This window comes from Brachyhypopomus gauderio, chromosome 6 (assembly GCF_052324685.1).
Source record: "Brachyhypopomus gauderio isolate BG-103 chromosome 6, BGAUD_0.2, whole genome shotgun sequence".
Taxonomy (NCBI): domain Eukaryota; kingdom Metazoa; phylum Chordata; class Actinopteri; order Gymnotiformes; family Hypopomidae; genus Brachyhypopomus; species Brachyhypopomus gauderio.
In genome coordinates, this window is record NC_135216.1 from 2,063,976 (window position 1) to 2,081,491 (window position 17,516).

At 45.1% G+C, this 17,516-nt stretch overlaps 1 protein-coding gene across 8 annotated transcripts in view; it reads right to left on the reverse strand.

Moving 5' to 3' along the window:
- The window catches only part of ash1l (ash1 (absent, small, or homeotic)-like (Drosophila)), a 34,569-nt gene that overhangs the window by 3,094 nt on the left and 13,959 nt on the right, over positions 1-17,516 (reverse strand). For 7 of the 8 annotated variants that reach the window (XM_077008088.1, XM_077008093.1, XM_077008089.1 and 4 more), the window contains 20 exons: positions 17,282-17,455; positions 17,049-17,143; positions 15,036-15,109; positions 14,857-14,902; positions 14,466-14,574; positions 12,980-13,186; positions 10,381-10,527; positions 8,873-8,981; positions 8,317-8,639; positions 8,046-8,212; positions 7,816-7,968; positions 6,773-6,827; positions 6,314-6,446; positions 5,632-5,919; positions 5,210-5,296; positions 4,165-4,255; positions 3,778-3,916; positions 2,807-2,979; positions 2,318-2,484; positions 98-581 (listed from right to left, as the gene is read on the reverse strand). In XM_077008088.1, the coding sequence (XP_076864203.1) occupies positions 98-581; positions 2,318-2,484; positions 2,807-2,979; positions 3,778-3,916; positions 4,165-4,255; positions 5,210-5,296; positions 5,632-5,919; positions 6,314-6,446; positions 6,773-6,827; positions 7,816-7,968; positions 8,046-8,212; positions 8,317-8,639; positions 8,873-8,981; positions 10,381-10,527; positions 12,980-13,186; positions 14,466-14,574; positions 14,857-14,902; positions 15,036-15,109; positions 17,049-17,143; positions 17,282-17,455 (3,221 nt within the window). The remainder of the gene's footprint in view (positions 1-97; positions 582-2,317; positions 2,485-2,806; positions 2,980-3,777; positions 3,917-4,164; positions 4,256-5,209; positions 5,297-5,631; positions 5,920-6,313; positions 6,447-6,772; positions 6,828-7,815; positions 7,969-8,045; positions 8,213-8,316; positions 8,640-8,872; positions 8,982-10,380; positions 10,528-12,979; positions 13,187-14,465; positions 14,575-14,856; positions 14,903-15,035; positions 15,110-17,048; positions 17,144-17,281; positions 17,456-17,516) is intronic. The other variant, XM_077008096.1, reaches the window with a different exon arrangement.

The following is a 17,516-nucleotide window of genomic DNA, read 5'->3' on the forward strand; positions in this document are numbered from 1 at the left end:
CGTGTTGGAGGTGGGATCCCCTGATTCACAAGCTCTATCTGGGTCTCGGGTACTGTCTCTTAAAAGAGGGTCTCCAGGGCTCCACACTCACTCTCACCATTTTTGCTGGGTGCCCGATGGAGCAGATCCAGCAGAATCTTATTTAGTCGTTCCCTCTGCGCCTCCCTCCGGCCCAGGATAGACGAGTGCAGAGGTGAGGAGGACAGCGAGGAGGAGGAGTGGGCCTCCAATGGCTCGGCGCCTCGTCCCCGCTCAGCCGAGCCCACCTCCACTTCTCTCCTCTCCTCCTCCTCTTCCACCTCCTCTTCCTCCTCCTCTTCTTCCTCCTCGCCAGCTCTCCGCTCCTGCGACGGTGCTAGTGGACCCAGGGCCATGGAGGAGTCCTCACGGGACCGGTTCACGTCTCCTTCCACACCTCTTCCTACCGCTCCTTCCGCATCTCTTGAGAAGGCCATGGACAGCTGATCACATGGTTCACTGGGGGCGGGGTCTTCCTCACAGCCCGCGGCCCCCTTGGAGCGCTCATTCTTCCAGGCCGAGCGGCCACCGTTCCTCTTGTAATTATCTGGCACGTAGTGAGGCTGTCAGATAAATGGGATAAACAAGGTTTGTACAGATTGACAGATCTAATAATAGTTAGGTCTAGGGCTGCGAGAGACAAGATACGTAATGTAGCATTGAATCTACATTATTTTACTATAACCCCCAGCACAGAGGTAAAGAACTTGGGCGTCACAATAGACCCAGATCTCTCGTTCGATACACATATTAATAATATAACTAGGGTAGCGTTCTTTCACTTGCGCAACATTGCTAAAATTAGAAATATATTAAATATTAGTGATGCAGAAAAACTAATCCATGCATTCATATCCTCTCGTTTAGATTATTGCAACAGTCTCCTAGCTGGATGTTCTGGTAAATCGATAAACAAACTCCAGCTGGTTCAGAACGCAGCAGCACGAGTTTTAACAAAAACTAAAAAGTTTGATCACATTAGTCCCGTACTATCGTCATTACACTGGCTGCCAATTAGATTCCGTATTGACTATAAAATACTTTTATTAACATATAAAACACTGCATGGCTTAGCTCCAGACTATCTTAGTGAACTTATTGAACAATATAACCCAGCGCGTTCACTTCGTTCACAGGACGCAGGGTTATTAACTGTTCCAAGGATCAAAAAGATCACAGCAGGTGGAAGAGCCTTTTCTTTTAAAGCTCCACAATTGTGGAATAATCTTCCTGCCTCTATTCGGGACTCAGACACAGTCTCAATGTTTAAAACTCGATTAAAGACTCATCTGTTTAGTTTGGCCTTTGATTAATCTGTTGCATATTTACTACATCTCGTATCTTTTCTCCGAGGTTCACCTGGAGAGTAACATTGCAGTCGGAGCCTACAATACCAGCATCGCTGCTCCGACACGGAATGAAAGCCTGGCGTTCATCAACAGACATTTACAGTGACAATATCAAAACCCAGAACTTTCATTTTTACCTTTACTTAGTCTGATTGTGTGATTTGTGTGTGACTTGTGTATTTGTCTGTATTTTGTGTAATTTGTGTGCTAACGGGCCGCCCAATGGAGGATGGGTTCCCTTTTGAGTCTTGGTCCTCCCGAGGTTTCTTCCTAATCCCCACCATCATAGGGAGTTTTTCCTCGCCACTCATTTAGGGTTCTGGACCCATAGTATTGTTAACCTTTTAAATCCTGTAAAGCGCTTTGTGACAACATGTGTTGTGAAAAGCGCTATACAAATAAACTTTGATTTGATTTGATTTGACGAGGCCAGAATCTTGCACTAATAACAAGATGGACTACAGTGGTCATGTAAGTTATTACAATTAGTACAAGCGTAGTGCATTTGAACTTGTCCCAATCAGCATTGCAGCCTATTAAAACACTGAGAAGATGGGCATGCCACATATCTTCTACACATTACGTATAATCAGTAGCATAATTTTGAATGTAATGAATAGGGTGGTTATCCAATACATTCAAAATTAACAACAGGGTGGTTGTCATGTGTATTCAACCCAAGAAATACAATATTAGTACATCCTTAAATCTGAAGTTCAGAAAAAAAGGAAAAAGAAGCTAGTACAACAAAGATAAAAACATTATCCACTGGATGAACTGGTGGGCCAGAGCCGAGCACTACCAATGACTACCTGTCCACTTCTAAAGAGAACACTTAACAGCAATCAACACACATATTATTCCTTATTATAATAATCATGTTATCTTCATAATATTTTTGAAAGGCTCTACACACATCACACCGTTGAGCCCAGATCAGTCTTACTCACCGAGAAGTCCCTCTTGGGTGCGAGCCTCTTGGGGAAGTGGTTGAAGGCGTAGGGCTTTGTGCACACAGGATAGCGGTTGCGGTGGATCTTGTAGAAGAGGTGTGCTGACTTGTCCAGCCGGTAGTCACAGATGTAGACGTTCTCCTCCTTCACGGCTTTGGGCCGACCTGGGTGTGGGGGGGAGCAGTGAGACAGGACGGTGCATTAACATGAGGGGGTGTGCGTGCGTGCATGTGACTAGCAGGTTTCTACAAGAGTGCCCCTTGGATTATGAGACTGTGCAGACATAGTTAATTAACTTTGTCCTAGTGTGAGGTCACACTAGTAGGAGAACAGTTTAGGACACATCTGCATGTGTGTGTACTTGTATGTTTGTGTGGTTGTTTGTGTGTGTGTGTCTATGTACATGGTTGTGTGTGTATGTATGTGGTTGTGTGTGTGTGTGTGTATATGTGTGTGTGTGTGTGTTTGGAGCAGAGCGAGCCTCACCCTTGCAGAACGTGTACAGGTCGAGGACGCAGCAGGTGCCCACCACGGCCTCCAGCGGGATGATCTCATAGAGTGGCACACGGAAGAGCTCGTTGTGGTAGAAGCGGCGTGACGGCGAGTGGTGCGTCTCGTGAGGGCGGAAGTAGTGATGCCCGAAAGCGAACCTCTCCCCCCTATGGGACAGGGTGGGTGAGAGAGACACGCCACAGTGATGAGAAGCTTCTTTTAGTGCAGCAACACTTTCAGCAGCAATGAGGTGTAGGGGTGTCACGATTCTCTAAATCCTCGATTCGATTGTATTGCTGATTTTAGGACAAATTTTAATGTTGCATTGTGTTTCAGGTTTGAAAAGTGCTGGAATTTAGGCTAAAGTATTTGAAAATGCTTGAAAAGTATTTCACAACAAATATCTATCTGACTGAACAGTTCTCTTGTATTACATTAACAAATACGAGCCTCTTGTAATTCCAGGACGAAACATGAGAGAACGTGAAGACATTAAGATTGGGCGTTTTGAAAATAAACAACCATTAAATAATGTGATGAAAAAGCGAATTATTTCGAATCATTACGAATATATGTATAAATATTTAACGTAATTAGGTTTAACGTGCTGGGAATTGAAATGGACCTTGAAAGTGACATACAAGTGTTTGAATTCCATCTTGTAAAGGTGTATGAGCCCAGCAAACATGACTTTGTTCATTGCGCTGAGGTTACAAAATTCAAGAGGTGCACGACCTCGCGAATCGACAGCACGCGAGGCCCTCATGCACGGGCGGAGCCACCGCGATTATGTCATTTTCGGCGCGTCAAGTATAAACCAGGCTTTACTTTGCGTAGTGTGGATGCTTGCGTAGCTTAGAGGGAGGGATCGTCGATCCTCTTTTTGGCTTTGAGGCTCGAGATCGTGACACCCCTAATGAGGTGGCACCCCTGGGTTGTGAGGTGCAGTGAGGGGAGGGGCTTACTTCTCGTTCTTCCAGAGTTTCTCGATGCGGAAGATGTCTAATTTGTCTCTGTTGATGTGGGAGAGGAGCCGGTAGGACTGGCGCACTGGCTGGCCCTCCGGGGTGCGCCGACTGTCCCTCATCAGGTACACACAGTCACCTACAACACATACGCACAGGAAAATCAATAACCCATTGATACAACTTAGACCAACAGATGGGAATGCCTGTGCTCATTCAGAATACTCTTAGTGAAGATGCATAGACACACATACACATAAGGAGTTTTTCCTTGCCACTGCTCATTAGGGATCTGGACCCATATGATTGTAAAGCTGCTTTGTGACAACATGTGTTGTGAAAAGCGCTATATAAATAAATTTGACTTTGACACACGTAAACACTTACCCTGGTGTAGCAGCAGATCATCTCTGAGCAGGCAGATGTAGTAGGTGGAGCCTGACTGGGCATAACTAGGCTGAGGTACCATCGGGACTTCCTATTGGTTATGAATAAAAGTCATGTGACACCCAGAATTTGCACAGTCTTGAATATACAATCCCACTGTTGGTGGGTGTGACCAACACATCAACAATCACAAAGTGAAAGTGAGCATGGTGCTGGATGCCTCTAATTTAATTAACATGAATTAAATGCTAATGTTGTGGGGTTTAACACTCTAATTAAATGCTAATGGTGTGGGGTTCAACACTCTAAATGCTAATGGTGTGGGGTTTAACACTCTAATTAAATGCTAATGGTGTGGGGTTCAACACTCTAAATGCTAATGGTGTGGGGTTCAACACTAATTTAATGCTAATGGTGTGGGGTTTAACACTCAAATTGAATGCTAATGGTGTGGGGTTCAACACTCTAAATGCTAATGGTGTGGGGTTCAACACTAATTAAATGTTCATGGTGTGGGGTTCAACACTAATTAAATGTTCATGGTGTGGGGTTCAACACTAATTAAATGTTCATGGTGTGGGGTTCAACACTAATTAAATGCTCATGGTGTGGGGTTCAACACTAATTAAATGCTAATGGTGTGGGGTTCAACACTCAAATTGAATGCTAATGGTGTGGGGTTCAACACTTTAAATGCTAATGGTGTGGGGTTCAACACTCTAAATGCTAATGGTGTGGGGTTCAACACTCTAAATGCTAATGGTGTGGGGTTCAACACTAATTAAATGCTAATGGTGTGGGGTTTAACACTAAATGCTCATGGTGTGGGGTTCAACACTAATTAAATGCTAATGGTGTGGGGTTTAACACTCAAATTAAATGCTAATGGTGTGGGGTTCAACACTCAAATTAAATGCTAATGGTGTGGGGTTCAACACTCTAAATGCTAATGGTGTGGGGTTCAACAATCTAATTAAATGCTAATGGTGTGGGGTTCAACACTAATTAAATGGGTCACAGGGGTCACAGCATGAAGGTTACCCACCATATCCACCGGGCGAGGATCACACTGTTCACAGAGATAGTGCTCCACCTCCGACTCCAGACGCATGCAGTCAAAATGCTGCCAGACCTGCGGGTGGGGAAGAGAGGCGGAGAGATGGGGCGGGTGATGTCACAGTGAGGTTACAGTAAAAGGACAGATTTTCCATCTGCTGTACATCCTGTTTTCCCTGCTTAAAAGGTTCTTTATTGGGGATTCAGCCATGGGGTTGGAAAATGATCCCAGTGTCTGTCATTATAATGCAGCGCTGAGCCGTGTGTCGATTCTAAGGGGTCGGTTTCTTAAACTGCTATCACAGAGATTGTAAAGTTTGGGCTGAGTTGTTTCTTAGTTCAGGAAGATTTCCACTGCTGGTAATTAGTCAGTTAGACCAGCTCCCTTTTCATGGGTGTGGGCTGTCTCACCATGCACTTCTCGCACTGGATCATCAGACCCTCATCCTTGTACAAGCCGCAGATGCAGCGGATGACGTCATCATCCTTGTTGTGGTGGTGCTGCTGGAGGTGGTGGTGGTGATGGTGGTGGTGGAGGTTGCTGTGGTCGCGGTCCAGCGAATCGGAGCTGTCGGCCTCGCTGGCCGTCTCACCCATGATCTCGTCGATCTGCACGGCGGCCTCGTGGCGGGCGCCATAGTACGCCTTGCGCAGGCGGCCCACGTCCCGCCCCACCGGAGCCTTGCGGCCGTAGTATTTCTGCCGGTGTAAGGACAGGAGGTGTAACACTTTCAAACGGAGGTACTGAGCTGATATGAACTTCAGAATCCAAAAGTGCCCTCCAGCACCTTGGTGTGGGAGCCAAAAATGAGAGGGGACTTAGAAGTTACTGGCAGAGTGAATGATGCCACTCAAACATCTACTCATCATTCACTCTCTACTCTACTTGAGTGGGGCCCAAGGGTATCAGACTGCACTGCATTCTGTGCCAGTCTGGGGCTGCTTTGTGTTTTACTGATGGGAGCTTGGAGAGATTAAAGTAGCGTGGGAGCAGAGAAGCTCTGACGCCGTGTGGATTCCCTGCCTGCCCCGAGGAACACGGTGTGAGTGAGGCGGCGGCTCCTAAACACACAGCTGTGTTGGAAGGACTGACCTCGGCGTTGCGGAACACTTTGAGCATGTCCGTGTCGAAGGCCTCGGCTGTTTTGTAATGTCCCGTCAGGATCTGCTTCTCGATGGTGCTGAGGTCCAAAGGATCTGACACCTTCTCGTAGTACTGTGTGTTCCTACACACACGCACACAAACAAGCACTTAGCACTCCCCAAAAACACTCCTGCTGCATAACTACGGTAACCGCTGCAAGCATTGGGTACACTTCTGATTGGCTTCCTTGGGTTCAGCTGAATCAGACCGAATTAATTTCTACTGTTTCTACAATTAATTTGTCCCTGCTATATCAAACCTGCCATTGACAACTCAACTGTACTTACTGTAGATGATGCTGCTTTATTGTAATTTTAAAACAGCTTCTCTATCTACTACATCATAGCCTTTTTATCAAAGTAACAATGACTGGACAATGAACTGAGAAGATCCCCACTGTGATCTTACCGCTTTCTGGAAGGCAGGTTAAGCAATGGAGCAGCCAGGGTTTGGCCTGTGGAGTCTGGATAGATGGAGAGAGAGAGAGAGAGAGAGAGAGAGAGAGAGAGTGAATGTTTTCAGAGCGTGTGTGCACAAGAGAGGCACCACTAGGGGGTTTGGTAATTAATTTCGATAGTCTGTTGTGGCAGTTGCCATGGGATATAGCAGAAAAGTCAAACGTGTCCCATTTCATTGTTTTATGAGACCTACAAAGACCATTGGGCCGACACACCCGAGAACACCTGTGATGAGAAGCTGGCGTGTACGTGTGCTCTGGTTCTGGTATGGCCTATGGTAGGAACAGCCAAGAACACCTGTGATGAGAAGCTGGCGTGTACGTGTGCTCTGGTTCTGGTATGGCCTATGGTAGGAACAGCTGTCTGACAACAGGCTGTGGTCTCGTCTGCTCACCACGTCACTGCTCGTTTAAACAGCATCAGCTCCGCAGCGTGGAATTGCTGAAGCAGCTTTAGGTTTGTTTGTTCTTCAGCACACCTGTGTAGCGCTGTGACCCCACTCACTCACGCTACACATTTATCACGGGTTCAAACGAGCAGAGTACCACGGTGGGGGGGGGCGTGTAGCAGGGTGCGGGGCGTGAATCTGGGTGGGGGGTTGTGTAGCAGGGTGGGGGGGGCGTGAAGCAGGTTAAAGGCCTCGTCAGATCCACCCAGCACCCATATCACCCACCTACCAATAAGCCCTGTTACACCACTGCGGTCTGTGTGTGTGTGTACATACGATACAGACAATATGCAGCAGATTGCCATTAGTCACTCGATAGCAGTGAAATAACACATTAGTCAGAGGTACTGAGAGTGTGATGCACAAGAATGAGCAATGTGTGCATCTGTGTGCCAAGTGTTTGTGTGTTTATATTATATATCTGTTCACTCCTGAACTGCCTGACATCTTCGCATGTAACATGTTGTACATGCATGTGTTTGTGTAGGCTGACATTCATGTGTGTGCATATATGTGTGCATGTTTGTGCATGAGTGTATACTGACCCTTGTAGCTAGTGATCATGTCGCAGATCTCTTTGAAGATGTGTGCGAGGCGTGCTGTGCGCGTGACCTCCGTGTTCTCTTCTGCGGCGGCCAACCTGCGCGTGCGCACCGACCTCGCCGTCTGCAGCGCCGAGAACTGCGTGAGGAACACGTCTGCAGGACAGGAAGGTAGCACTCAGACGGCGTGGTGCAGGGCATCCTCTCCGGCCGTGCAGGCGGCGGACACGCACCTGACTTGATGTTGCCGTCGTCGCGGATGACGCCACCCCAGCGGGCATAGAGGGAGAGGCCGGTACCCTCGCGCTCCCGCTCCCCCTCACGCTTCAGCAGATCCTGCTTCTCACGCATCTTCTCCCAGTTCCGCAGGAGGAAGACGTGGTGCTTCAGCACAAAGTTCCTGGTGATGGGTGGAGAGCAGCAAGGGATGAGGTCAGGCCCTCGGGTCTGGGCCTCCACTGGCTTCATCGCTCTGAGACATGAGTGCTTGTGTGGGCATCCTACCGTTCTCGGTTAGACATGGGCTTCATCAGAAGGTGCTGGTAAAACTTGCTGCTGTCGCTGGACTCTTCCTCCTGAGTGCAGAGGAAGCCAAATGTTACTGCTACGCTGTAAAACAGGATTACACGACTACACGTCTGCCAGCTGCTTGTGCGCGATGTTGCGTCTCCTACCCTCTTTTTTAGCTGATGTTTCGACTTGCGCTTCTCCTTCAGCCTCCCGAGCCTCCGGGCTCCACTCCCCGTTTTGCCGGGAAGCCCGTTGATTCGTTGGCTCTTGCCACCAATGATACCACGGCAACCTTCCGAGCCACACTTACACACTTGCTGTAGAGGAAACAAAAATGAAGAAGAATTTTTTAAAAAAAGAAGAATTAAAGATAACAGAAGTAAGAGAAATGGTTGTCGGTCATGACGGCCATTTAAAATACCATGAAGGAGCACGGTGTGACACAGGCAGGTAGGCAGAGACAATCAGGCAGTCATGCTGCTGTGTGGATAGCTGTGTGTGTGTGTTAAGAGCTCTTGTGGAGCAGAGAGTAGCCAAAATCCACACCCACCTGTTCTTCAGTGTTGAAGGAGTGGAAGTTGTAGTCATAGGTGAGCTCAGTGCCACTGTCCATGTCCTTCAGAGCAAACAGGCCAATCCTGTACACACCATTGACCGACCTGCGACGGTAAATTACAGTTTAGTATCAAGCTGGCAATAAATCCAAAGTATTTCTCAGGTTAATGGAGTGATCCGGATTGGAATTTACTCTGATACAGAAATGAGCAGCAATGCTTGATTTCCTGTAGAGTTCTTGCCACTTTCCCAAGATACAGCTGCTTTGAGTTTGCTAGTTGAATTGTACTGGATGGAATTTTCAACTTTATAATAGGGCCCACAATGGTTTGTAATGAGACACAATGGTTTGTAATGAGACACAATGTTTGAAGTCATCATGATCTCTGGCTGTGACTGAGGGACTGAGAGGAAGGGCAGGTAGGTTGGGGCAGAAAGAGAGGGTGCGTGTGTAAGAGAATGTGTATGTGGGTATGAATATCTAGTGGCCAGCACAGCTGTGTCCTCCAGCCTCTCCTACCAGCTAAACATAATCGCTCTTTCATGACAAGCTTCAAAATATCTGTTAGGAGTTGGCTGAACTTTTAAGGAAGGCTGAAACAGTTTCATCGTAGCAGTGAGTGCTTTTGAAGTCAACACAGGCTCTTAACATTGTAGTGTAAGATTCACTGCTCATGACTCATGTCCCTTTTGCTCTGCCGTATGTGGGGCAGCACTGGTGTTACTGCAGTCTTACACACAGACCAGCAGGGATTCGCTCTTGTTTTACGCCAGGGTCAGACTACAGCGTTTCTGCTTGTCCCCATGGTAATTACATCACATTACACCAATATGGTGGCGTCAATGCTTGGCATGTCTTGGTCAGTGGACTGGCGAAGTTTGACTCTGAACAATCATCGTTCTTGGGTCATCAATGGTGGCTACAGGAGCGCTGTGTGTGATGCTGGCGGGTTTGTGTTCGGGGAAGAAAGAAGTAAAAATGTGGACCTGCTCCTGGGTGTCACAAAGAGCATATAGTATGTACTGACTATTGCTTCAAAGAGAGATAATGAATGATGTCAAAAACAATACATACACGTAGCAACAGCTACCATCTTCACTGCATGTATACAGAAGGCGGAGGGAAAAGCTACTGGTTTTCAGGAATTGTATACTTTGATGAATTCAGATATGAAGACAGGTGCTAATTTCAGGTGATTTCACAATTATTCTAACTGAAATCAAAATTAGTATCTTTCTTTTCTCTAACGCATGTGTGCTAGAGTGCACTCCATTATCCTACTGGTCAGGGTCAAGGAAGTTGTCAGACTAGATGAGAAAATTCAAACATGCGAGACTTTTTGGCGGGCTGTCTCAGACGGCGTCCCTGACACCACTGGTCTTTGATTATGTCGCACTACGAGATCCATTCCTCACTTCCGGCACTCAAAATGGGACCTGCCGCTGAACCGGGGCGGTGCTCGCGTAGCCGCAACACTGCTGACGCGTGATGTGTAAACCCACCACTTTTGCATCTCACAGTTTGGTTGGCAGCTGTGGTTGATGAAGCGTGCCTCGTTGCCCATGCGGTAGCTGTCGATCACCATGCCACTGTCCAGGTTCAGGCAGTACTGCCCGCTGTGGGCAAAGTACTGCTCCATCATACGACTCCTGCGCACAGAGAGGCTCCGTTAAAGATTTCACACTCTGTCAGGACTATATCCATGTTTTCTTTATTTTATTTATTTATTTAGATTTATGAAAATCTAATTTTTTAAAAGTGGATAACAACATCTCAAAAGCCAAGTAACAGTTAAAAATAATTCAGAAGCTTTACAGGTAATGAAAATGATTCCCCAAACAATTCTGAAATTTTGGCAGTAACACAGGCACTATGTACTCTCAGAAACACCTACCATGTACCAATACTCACTGGAAATTTTATTACTCACATCTATTTTGTCAGTGTAAAGTTACAGGCAAAAAGGGACAAATGGTTCCCACTGCAGCATTAAGACTGACGGTGGCACAGCTGTGGGTGCAGAGCTGGGAAACGTTTGTCACGTTCAACAGTGCTAACAGGGTTTTCACACATCAGTGTTACTTCTGGTTTGGGGTAGCTCTGCCACACACATGTATTCAGGCTAGGGATGCACCGATTCACGTTTTTCACTTCCGATACCGATTCAGATATCTGAGGCTGAGTATCGGCTGATACCGATGCGATACCGATCTGACAGTAGCGAACGGTGACCATTAAACCTGGGCCCGCTCCCCCCCCCCCCCGAAAAGAATTTTTTTCCTCTCTTAATAAACTGCAATAATGAATATAGAAAAAACTGAGACGACAGTACAGGTTTAGAAACACAATAAACAATATCTGTACTAGATAACTTCTTAAGCAAAATAAGTTTCCAAACAAAATAAGGTTCACAGCTCCGTGGTTCTCGGAAGCGGAATATGTAAATGAGGACGTCAAAAGGATGAATCGAAACCAGCTAGCCGTGATACGCTAACGACAGCAAGCGTCGCCACAGCGGGCGGAAATTATCATACAGTTAAGCCCGCCCATTAAGAGGGAAGATATGATTGGTCAATTTTACTGTCATTTGAAACTGGTATTGCGCTGAATTATAACGGCCTGGCCCTCTGTAAAATGAACAGCGGGTATCACAGTCCTGATAGGGGGAGACACAGGCTCACAGGCTTCCACTTAACCCCTCACCTTCCAACACAGATTGAATAGACACGGGTGAATAATTTATTTGCTTATATTTTTGTAATTGTTTAGATGTCGATTGTAAAACTGTGAGTAGATAAAATAAAATTGGATAATTATATATATAATGTTTTAAGAATATTTTAGGCCCTGTGAGAGGGCGTAGAGGGCCCTGACGGTTCCCCACTGCGATCTGATAGAGTAACACAGTGCTGAATCGACTTAAAACATTTTTTTTTTATACACATACTGAATTACAAGTTTATTGAAAATTCTGCACCAGTATAGCACACTTAAACACACATATAAATATGTAAAAACAACACAACTTACATTTGTTCAGTCAGTGCTATTATGAATATAACATCGAATGTAAAATAAATAATACAAAAGAACCTGAAACTGACAAAAACAATAGGTTCACAACTTTAGTCAAACATGAAAAAAAATAACTGAAAGAAACCTTTGAAATGGTTCAAGAATTCTAAATATAATTAAAAATAAATAAGGAGATGAAATAAGAGAAACAGCAATACCTATGTGGCTAGTTTGCTAGCGCAGACATCACGCAGAGCACAAAGCATGTAATGACCAGAAAAATGTGTACTGTCTCTTTAAGGGAGCGAGTTGAGCACGCGTATGGAATATTGTTGTTTTTTTTAGCTTTCTGCCATAGACCGACTCAGACCACTGCTCTTTATTTTATTTCTGTAAGTAACGCATTAAATGAGCTTTGAACAATTCACCAGTCCATGTATGAACAGTCAAGTAGGGCTGGAGCCCAGGTTTATTTTGGTCAACCAGCAAATAAACGGACTAAGTGGAATACCACCAGCGCGAGTACGAGTCAGCGATTCACATCTCCTCTGTGTGCTTCGTGTTTCACTCGCCTGTTAACTGTCCAAGTTCACTTCTATCCGGGACAGAGTAGATATTTAAGGTTGAACTAACTCCGAAGAGCGTTACAAGCATAGAATTAGACTGAATAGATCTGTTTTAATGGATCGGTCACATTGTCACCGATACCCGATCTAGAATTTTTTCCAATATCGGGACTGATACAGATATTAATATCGGAATCGGTGCATCCCTAATTCAGGCAACATATAAACAGCAGTTTGGCTACAAGCTCCAAATGTATAGGACATCTCAAAAGGAAGGAAACACTCATATCAAATGAAATGAGTGCTAAGGCTATTCTTTACTCCCCCTCCTGATGAACGTTCATCAAAACATCTGGTTGAATGCTCGCACAAGTAATAAATTAAATTGAATATCTTCACAACAAAAACTGAAATCAACAGCAATTCTTCCAATTTTTCATCCTTATTCAGTAAGCCACAGTTCATAAACTTCAGACAGCTGCATGCATGAGGAAATTTGGAAGTTAATTACGGAGCTGACCTGAACTCCTGCTCACTGACCACCTCTCCCAAGTACTCAATGATGAACTGGCCAGAGCGAAGCGCCTCTTTGGTGCGGATGCCCCAACCCTTGCCCTCTGTGCGGAAGCGCTCCAGACACTGGACCCACTCATGCCTCTGGATGCGCTGGTTGTCACACTGATCGCCACACGGGCACGTGCTAGGGGAGCACTCGGCAAAGATCATCCTGAGAGAGGGGCGGGGCGAGAGGAAGGGGGCAGGGACGAATGGTGGGATAGGTTGGCAGTGGGCGGGAAGGGAGTGAGGGGTGTGGCACGGGGTGGGGAAGAAGGGAGAGGCGGGGGAGTGGATGGAGGGAGGATGGGGGGATAGAATGTAGAGAGAGAGAAAGAGAGACAGACAGAAGGGTGAGTAAGAGACAGAGAGAGGCAAAGGAGATAAGAGGATGTACAGACATGGACAGGAAAAAAGAGGTCATATTGTTACTACACACTCCTGCAGGTGGGTAATATAAGGAAGCAATATAATATAATATAAGGGGCGGGGGCATAACCCTCTAAAAAGAGTAGCTAGAGACATCTGAATACTCACTAGTTGGAGACAAAATCGCTAAGTTACCAACACTGCGGCCACTTTATCGCCATTTAGAGGGGCCTTAGAGGGGCCAAGGATGTTGTGACAGGGGCACTGCCCCCCCCGGGAACCGCCTCTGGATAGACTGACCAGTATCTTGCTCACTATAGTGTGCGGGTGTATGTATTTTATTGATTGAGCGATTACATCACCATGCCCATTTCCATTTTAATCAATTATTAAATTTTTACAAATTCTGAAATGATTTGTTTCTTTTTGCAAGAAAAATTCAGTTTCTTTTTACAAATTTCAAGAAATTAAATCATATTAGCAATCATAAAAACCATAATAATACAAGTGTCCATCTGTCCTGATCAATGAATAATATGTGATATAATATTTCTGCGTTACAACCCATCATTAAGCCAAAAACACACCAAAACTCCACTGCCTTCAGAAGAAAGTTGAATGTAGAACACCTAAAACTTGCAAAGGGTCTACCCCAGGGGTCGGCAACCTATGGCACGCATGCCACCATTGGCACGCCGAGACATAATCACTGGCATGCGACACGCTGGACCAGCATCAGCAAAAAAAAATAATATAAAAAATAAGAGCATGATCCTCCAATCGAAATCGCTCCTCAACGCTCGGCGGAGGCGTTTATACTTGGCGATCGATCGCAATACAATACTTAATTTGTGTGCATTTACACCTCCCCTCCGCTATCTGCTAACAATTTACATCCCCCCCCGCCCCCCCGTCAACAGCTTTAAACTCGCTGCACCACCCCCCCCCCCCACCCTACAGTTAATGGTTTCATTAACTGTAACTGCATCAGCCTGGTGAACGGGGGCGGGGTCAAGAAGCCTCTGCAGTGTGGTTCTAAATAACGGCCTGTCAAAAAAGATCAACAACTGTTTTGTTATTACCTGTTCAGGCAGTCATCCACGCAGCCTTTGTCGCTAGAGTCCTCAGGGAGCCTGCAGTTACAGGTAGTGGCTTCGTAGCCCGAGAGAGGCTTCACATCCACATATACGTCTGAGAGTGGCGGTGAAGATGGGATAGGTTAGCAAAACAGTCACACATGCCCAAAAACTAGATCTGCACAAGAAGTTAATACCATATCATATTCCAAAATTGTTCTAGAAAAAACACAAAAAGCACAATTACACAAAAAAAGCCTAATGAATGACAAAATACTACATTCATTAATTCAAAAGTTTTCTCTTTTTGCTAATTTCCTATATGCAAGCTAATGAAGGTTCCATTTTAAATTCAGAGCATATGTATTGAATGACGACAAATGAGAAACGTCCTTACTGGATCTTATCTTCTTGTAGAGAGGCACATCCGGTCTCTTATAGAGCTGAAAAGAATGGTAAAATGGACCATGCAAAATAAGTCACTGTAATAACTGACAGATGGTGAGATTAACATTTAATAACTGTGAATAGAGTGACGTGTAGCTGTGTAAAATGAAAGTGGGTGGTTTTAGCTACCTGGTCATGTTTCCAAAGCCAAAGGATATCATAAGGCAACTGGAAATCGATGCGCTTCTGTCTCAAGTACTTCCCTGGAGAGGACAGGAGACAGAGAGGTTAATAACACACAGGCAGAGCTCACATACTCTACCAGTGGAATCAAACAGCAGGCCACAGAACTCAACACCCAGACAGTCCGTAACCAATCGTTTTGTAAACCGAGGGGTATTACAAGTGTTGGGAGTAACTAATTAGCTAGTAATTAGGGGGCAAGCTCAGGCTGAGCACTTTGTGGAGTTCAGTGTATATGTTACACATTCTAGGGGAGCTACAAGTAGTAGGGATAGAAAATAAGGTATAAAGATAACAATATCGCAGAATTTTTAAGTATGGTTTGAATATTAAGATTTTTTAATTAGGCCTGCACGATATGAAGAAAATGTACGATAGATGTGCAATGTTGTGACTTGCAATAAATGAACTGTGCATATTAGCTACACAGTTCCCATGTCTTTCTGCTATTCAGGTACACTGCTGTATACATGCTCACTAGGGGTGTGACGAGATCTCGTGTCACGAGATCTTGCGAGATGTAACTCAGCGAAATTTCTCGGCGTGTTAAAAATCTGTCTCGCGGGATTTCTGATCCTGCAAGTAGCCAGAATGTTGGAAAATACAGGTATTACTATTGAAGATGCCCCCGCCACTTTCAAATCGTTTGTTTGGCACCATTTTGGGTAGCCGGCGGAAATGATAAATGACTGATAAGACACTGACCATATGCAAACAGTGTATGAAAATAATGCCGTACACCGCGACTAATACGAGCAGGATGCAGAGACATTTACACCAGCACCACAGCTCAGTACTCAAATCAACATATCTCACTTGAACAGAGGTAGCAGGGACAGAAAGACACTTTGGCAAGTTGAGACAGCAAAGGATATCGGGAGCAGTGTGGGGATACTAATATTCTTAAAAATGAACATGGCAGTGTAGTTGCAGCAAATTCAGTGACATACTTGGTCAGGCTCTGTTTGCACCATTTGCACTCTGTATTGACAGAGAAGAACTTTTTGTTTTGCACATAATACAGTGAGTCCCCACTTAACGACTGACTCTCCAGAGTACGACTGACTTTTTATTTAATTTTGCGCGGTGCGCGGAGGAGCAGTAGCAGCACAGTGGAGTGTTGTGGTGTAGTGTTGTGGAGTGTAGTGTACAATAAGCTGAGGCAGCGCAGCCTCCACCGCAGTCCATCTCGGCAACGCGATCGCTCTTTCTCACGCTGTATGCACGAGAAAATTGTTAGTTTTTTCTATACTGTATTTACAATCAAAGCGTATCTAAAGAAATGCATTATTTCAAACAAACATTTTTTGAGCAAACTGCACATGAATACTAATTAACTAACTAATTAAAAGAACATCCATTTCTTTTCTCCTTTCCCCTTTAAAATATTTTCTTCTAAACTCAGCGACATGGGTGTAGAATGTACAGGAAAGGAAGCAAAGTGCATCTCCAACTGAAGGAGTTTAATGATACAAACTAAACAAAACCCAAAACAACTAACGAGAACAAAAGACATTCAGTGACCAACAACAGTCACGAGAACAAAAAAGACTTATAAAGAGCAGAACATAATAACCCAGAGGTGGTGCAGCAGTCTGAGGGTAGCAAACAGCTAGTTGGGGCTTAATATGACTGGCCAAATGGTGTGAATGTTTCATCTGATAGTTCAAATGAGAAAAAAAAAGTTTTTTATTATCTTTCTGCAATGTGTTTATTATGCACATTCATATTGCAATGAAGATGAAAATGCAATTTATCAGTCACGAGGAATGAGGAATGCAAAGACTGGATGTAAAGGGCAGTGAATGAAGACAGCATTAAATTATTTTACACTGAAGTATTCTCAGCACTGAACTATTCTGAAGTGCAATTTGAAGGCCACCAATGAAACCAACATAATCAAAATAAGCACAAGGATCCTGTGACTAGAGAGGGCACAGTGGTGCAAGCAGGACTTACCAACATGGATGGGTGCAGGAAGAAGACCGTACTCGTGTTCACCTGGGGTGTACTCCAACTTCTCCTTCTTGAGCTGTAACAGCTGACTGCGGGGACTGGTGGAGAGACAAAGGGAGGAAGAGAAAGCTCGGCTGTTGGCGTGGTGAAGAAATGCAAAGACCTTCAAAGACATTTTCTACAAACTTCAGGACTTGGAGAGTGTAGGTAACGGCACCTTCAAGTGCTATACATACTCATCTGTCTTGTACACATCAGAATAAAGCCCCGCCTTCTGGAACTTCTTTTTAGGTGGCCTAGCAGCTCTCTTCTCCCGCTGAGTAGTCATTGGTGTGGGCGGAGCTTGCTCTATGGGGGTTGGACCCGTTGGCTCAGGAGAGGAGTGTCCGTCAGACTTTCCCTCAACAGCACTATAAAGATAAAACAGTTCAGTTTCGATATGGTATTTATTTTGGTCTGATAGCAAAATGG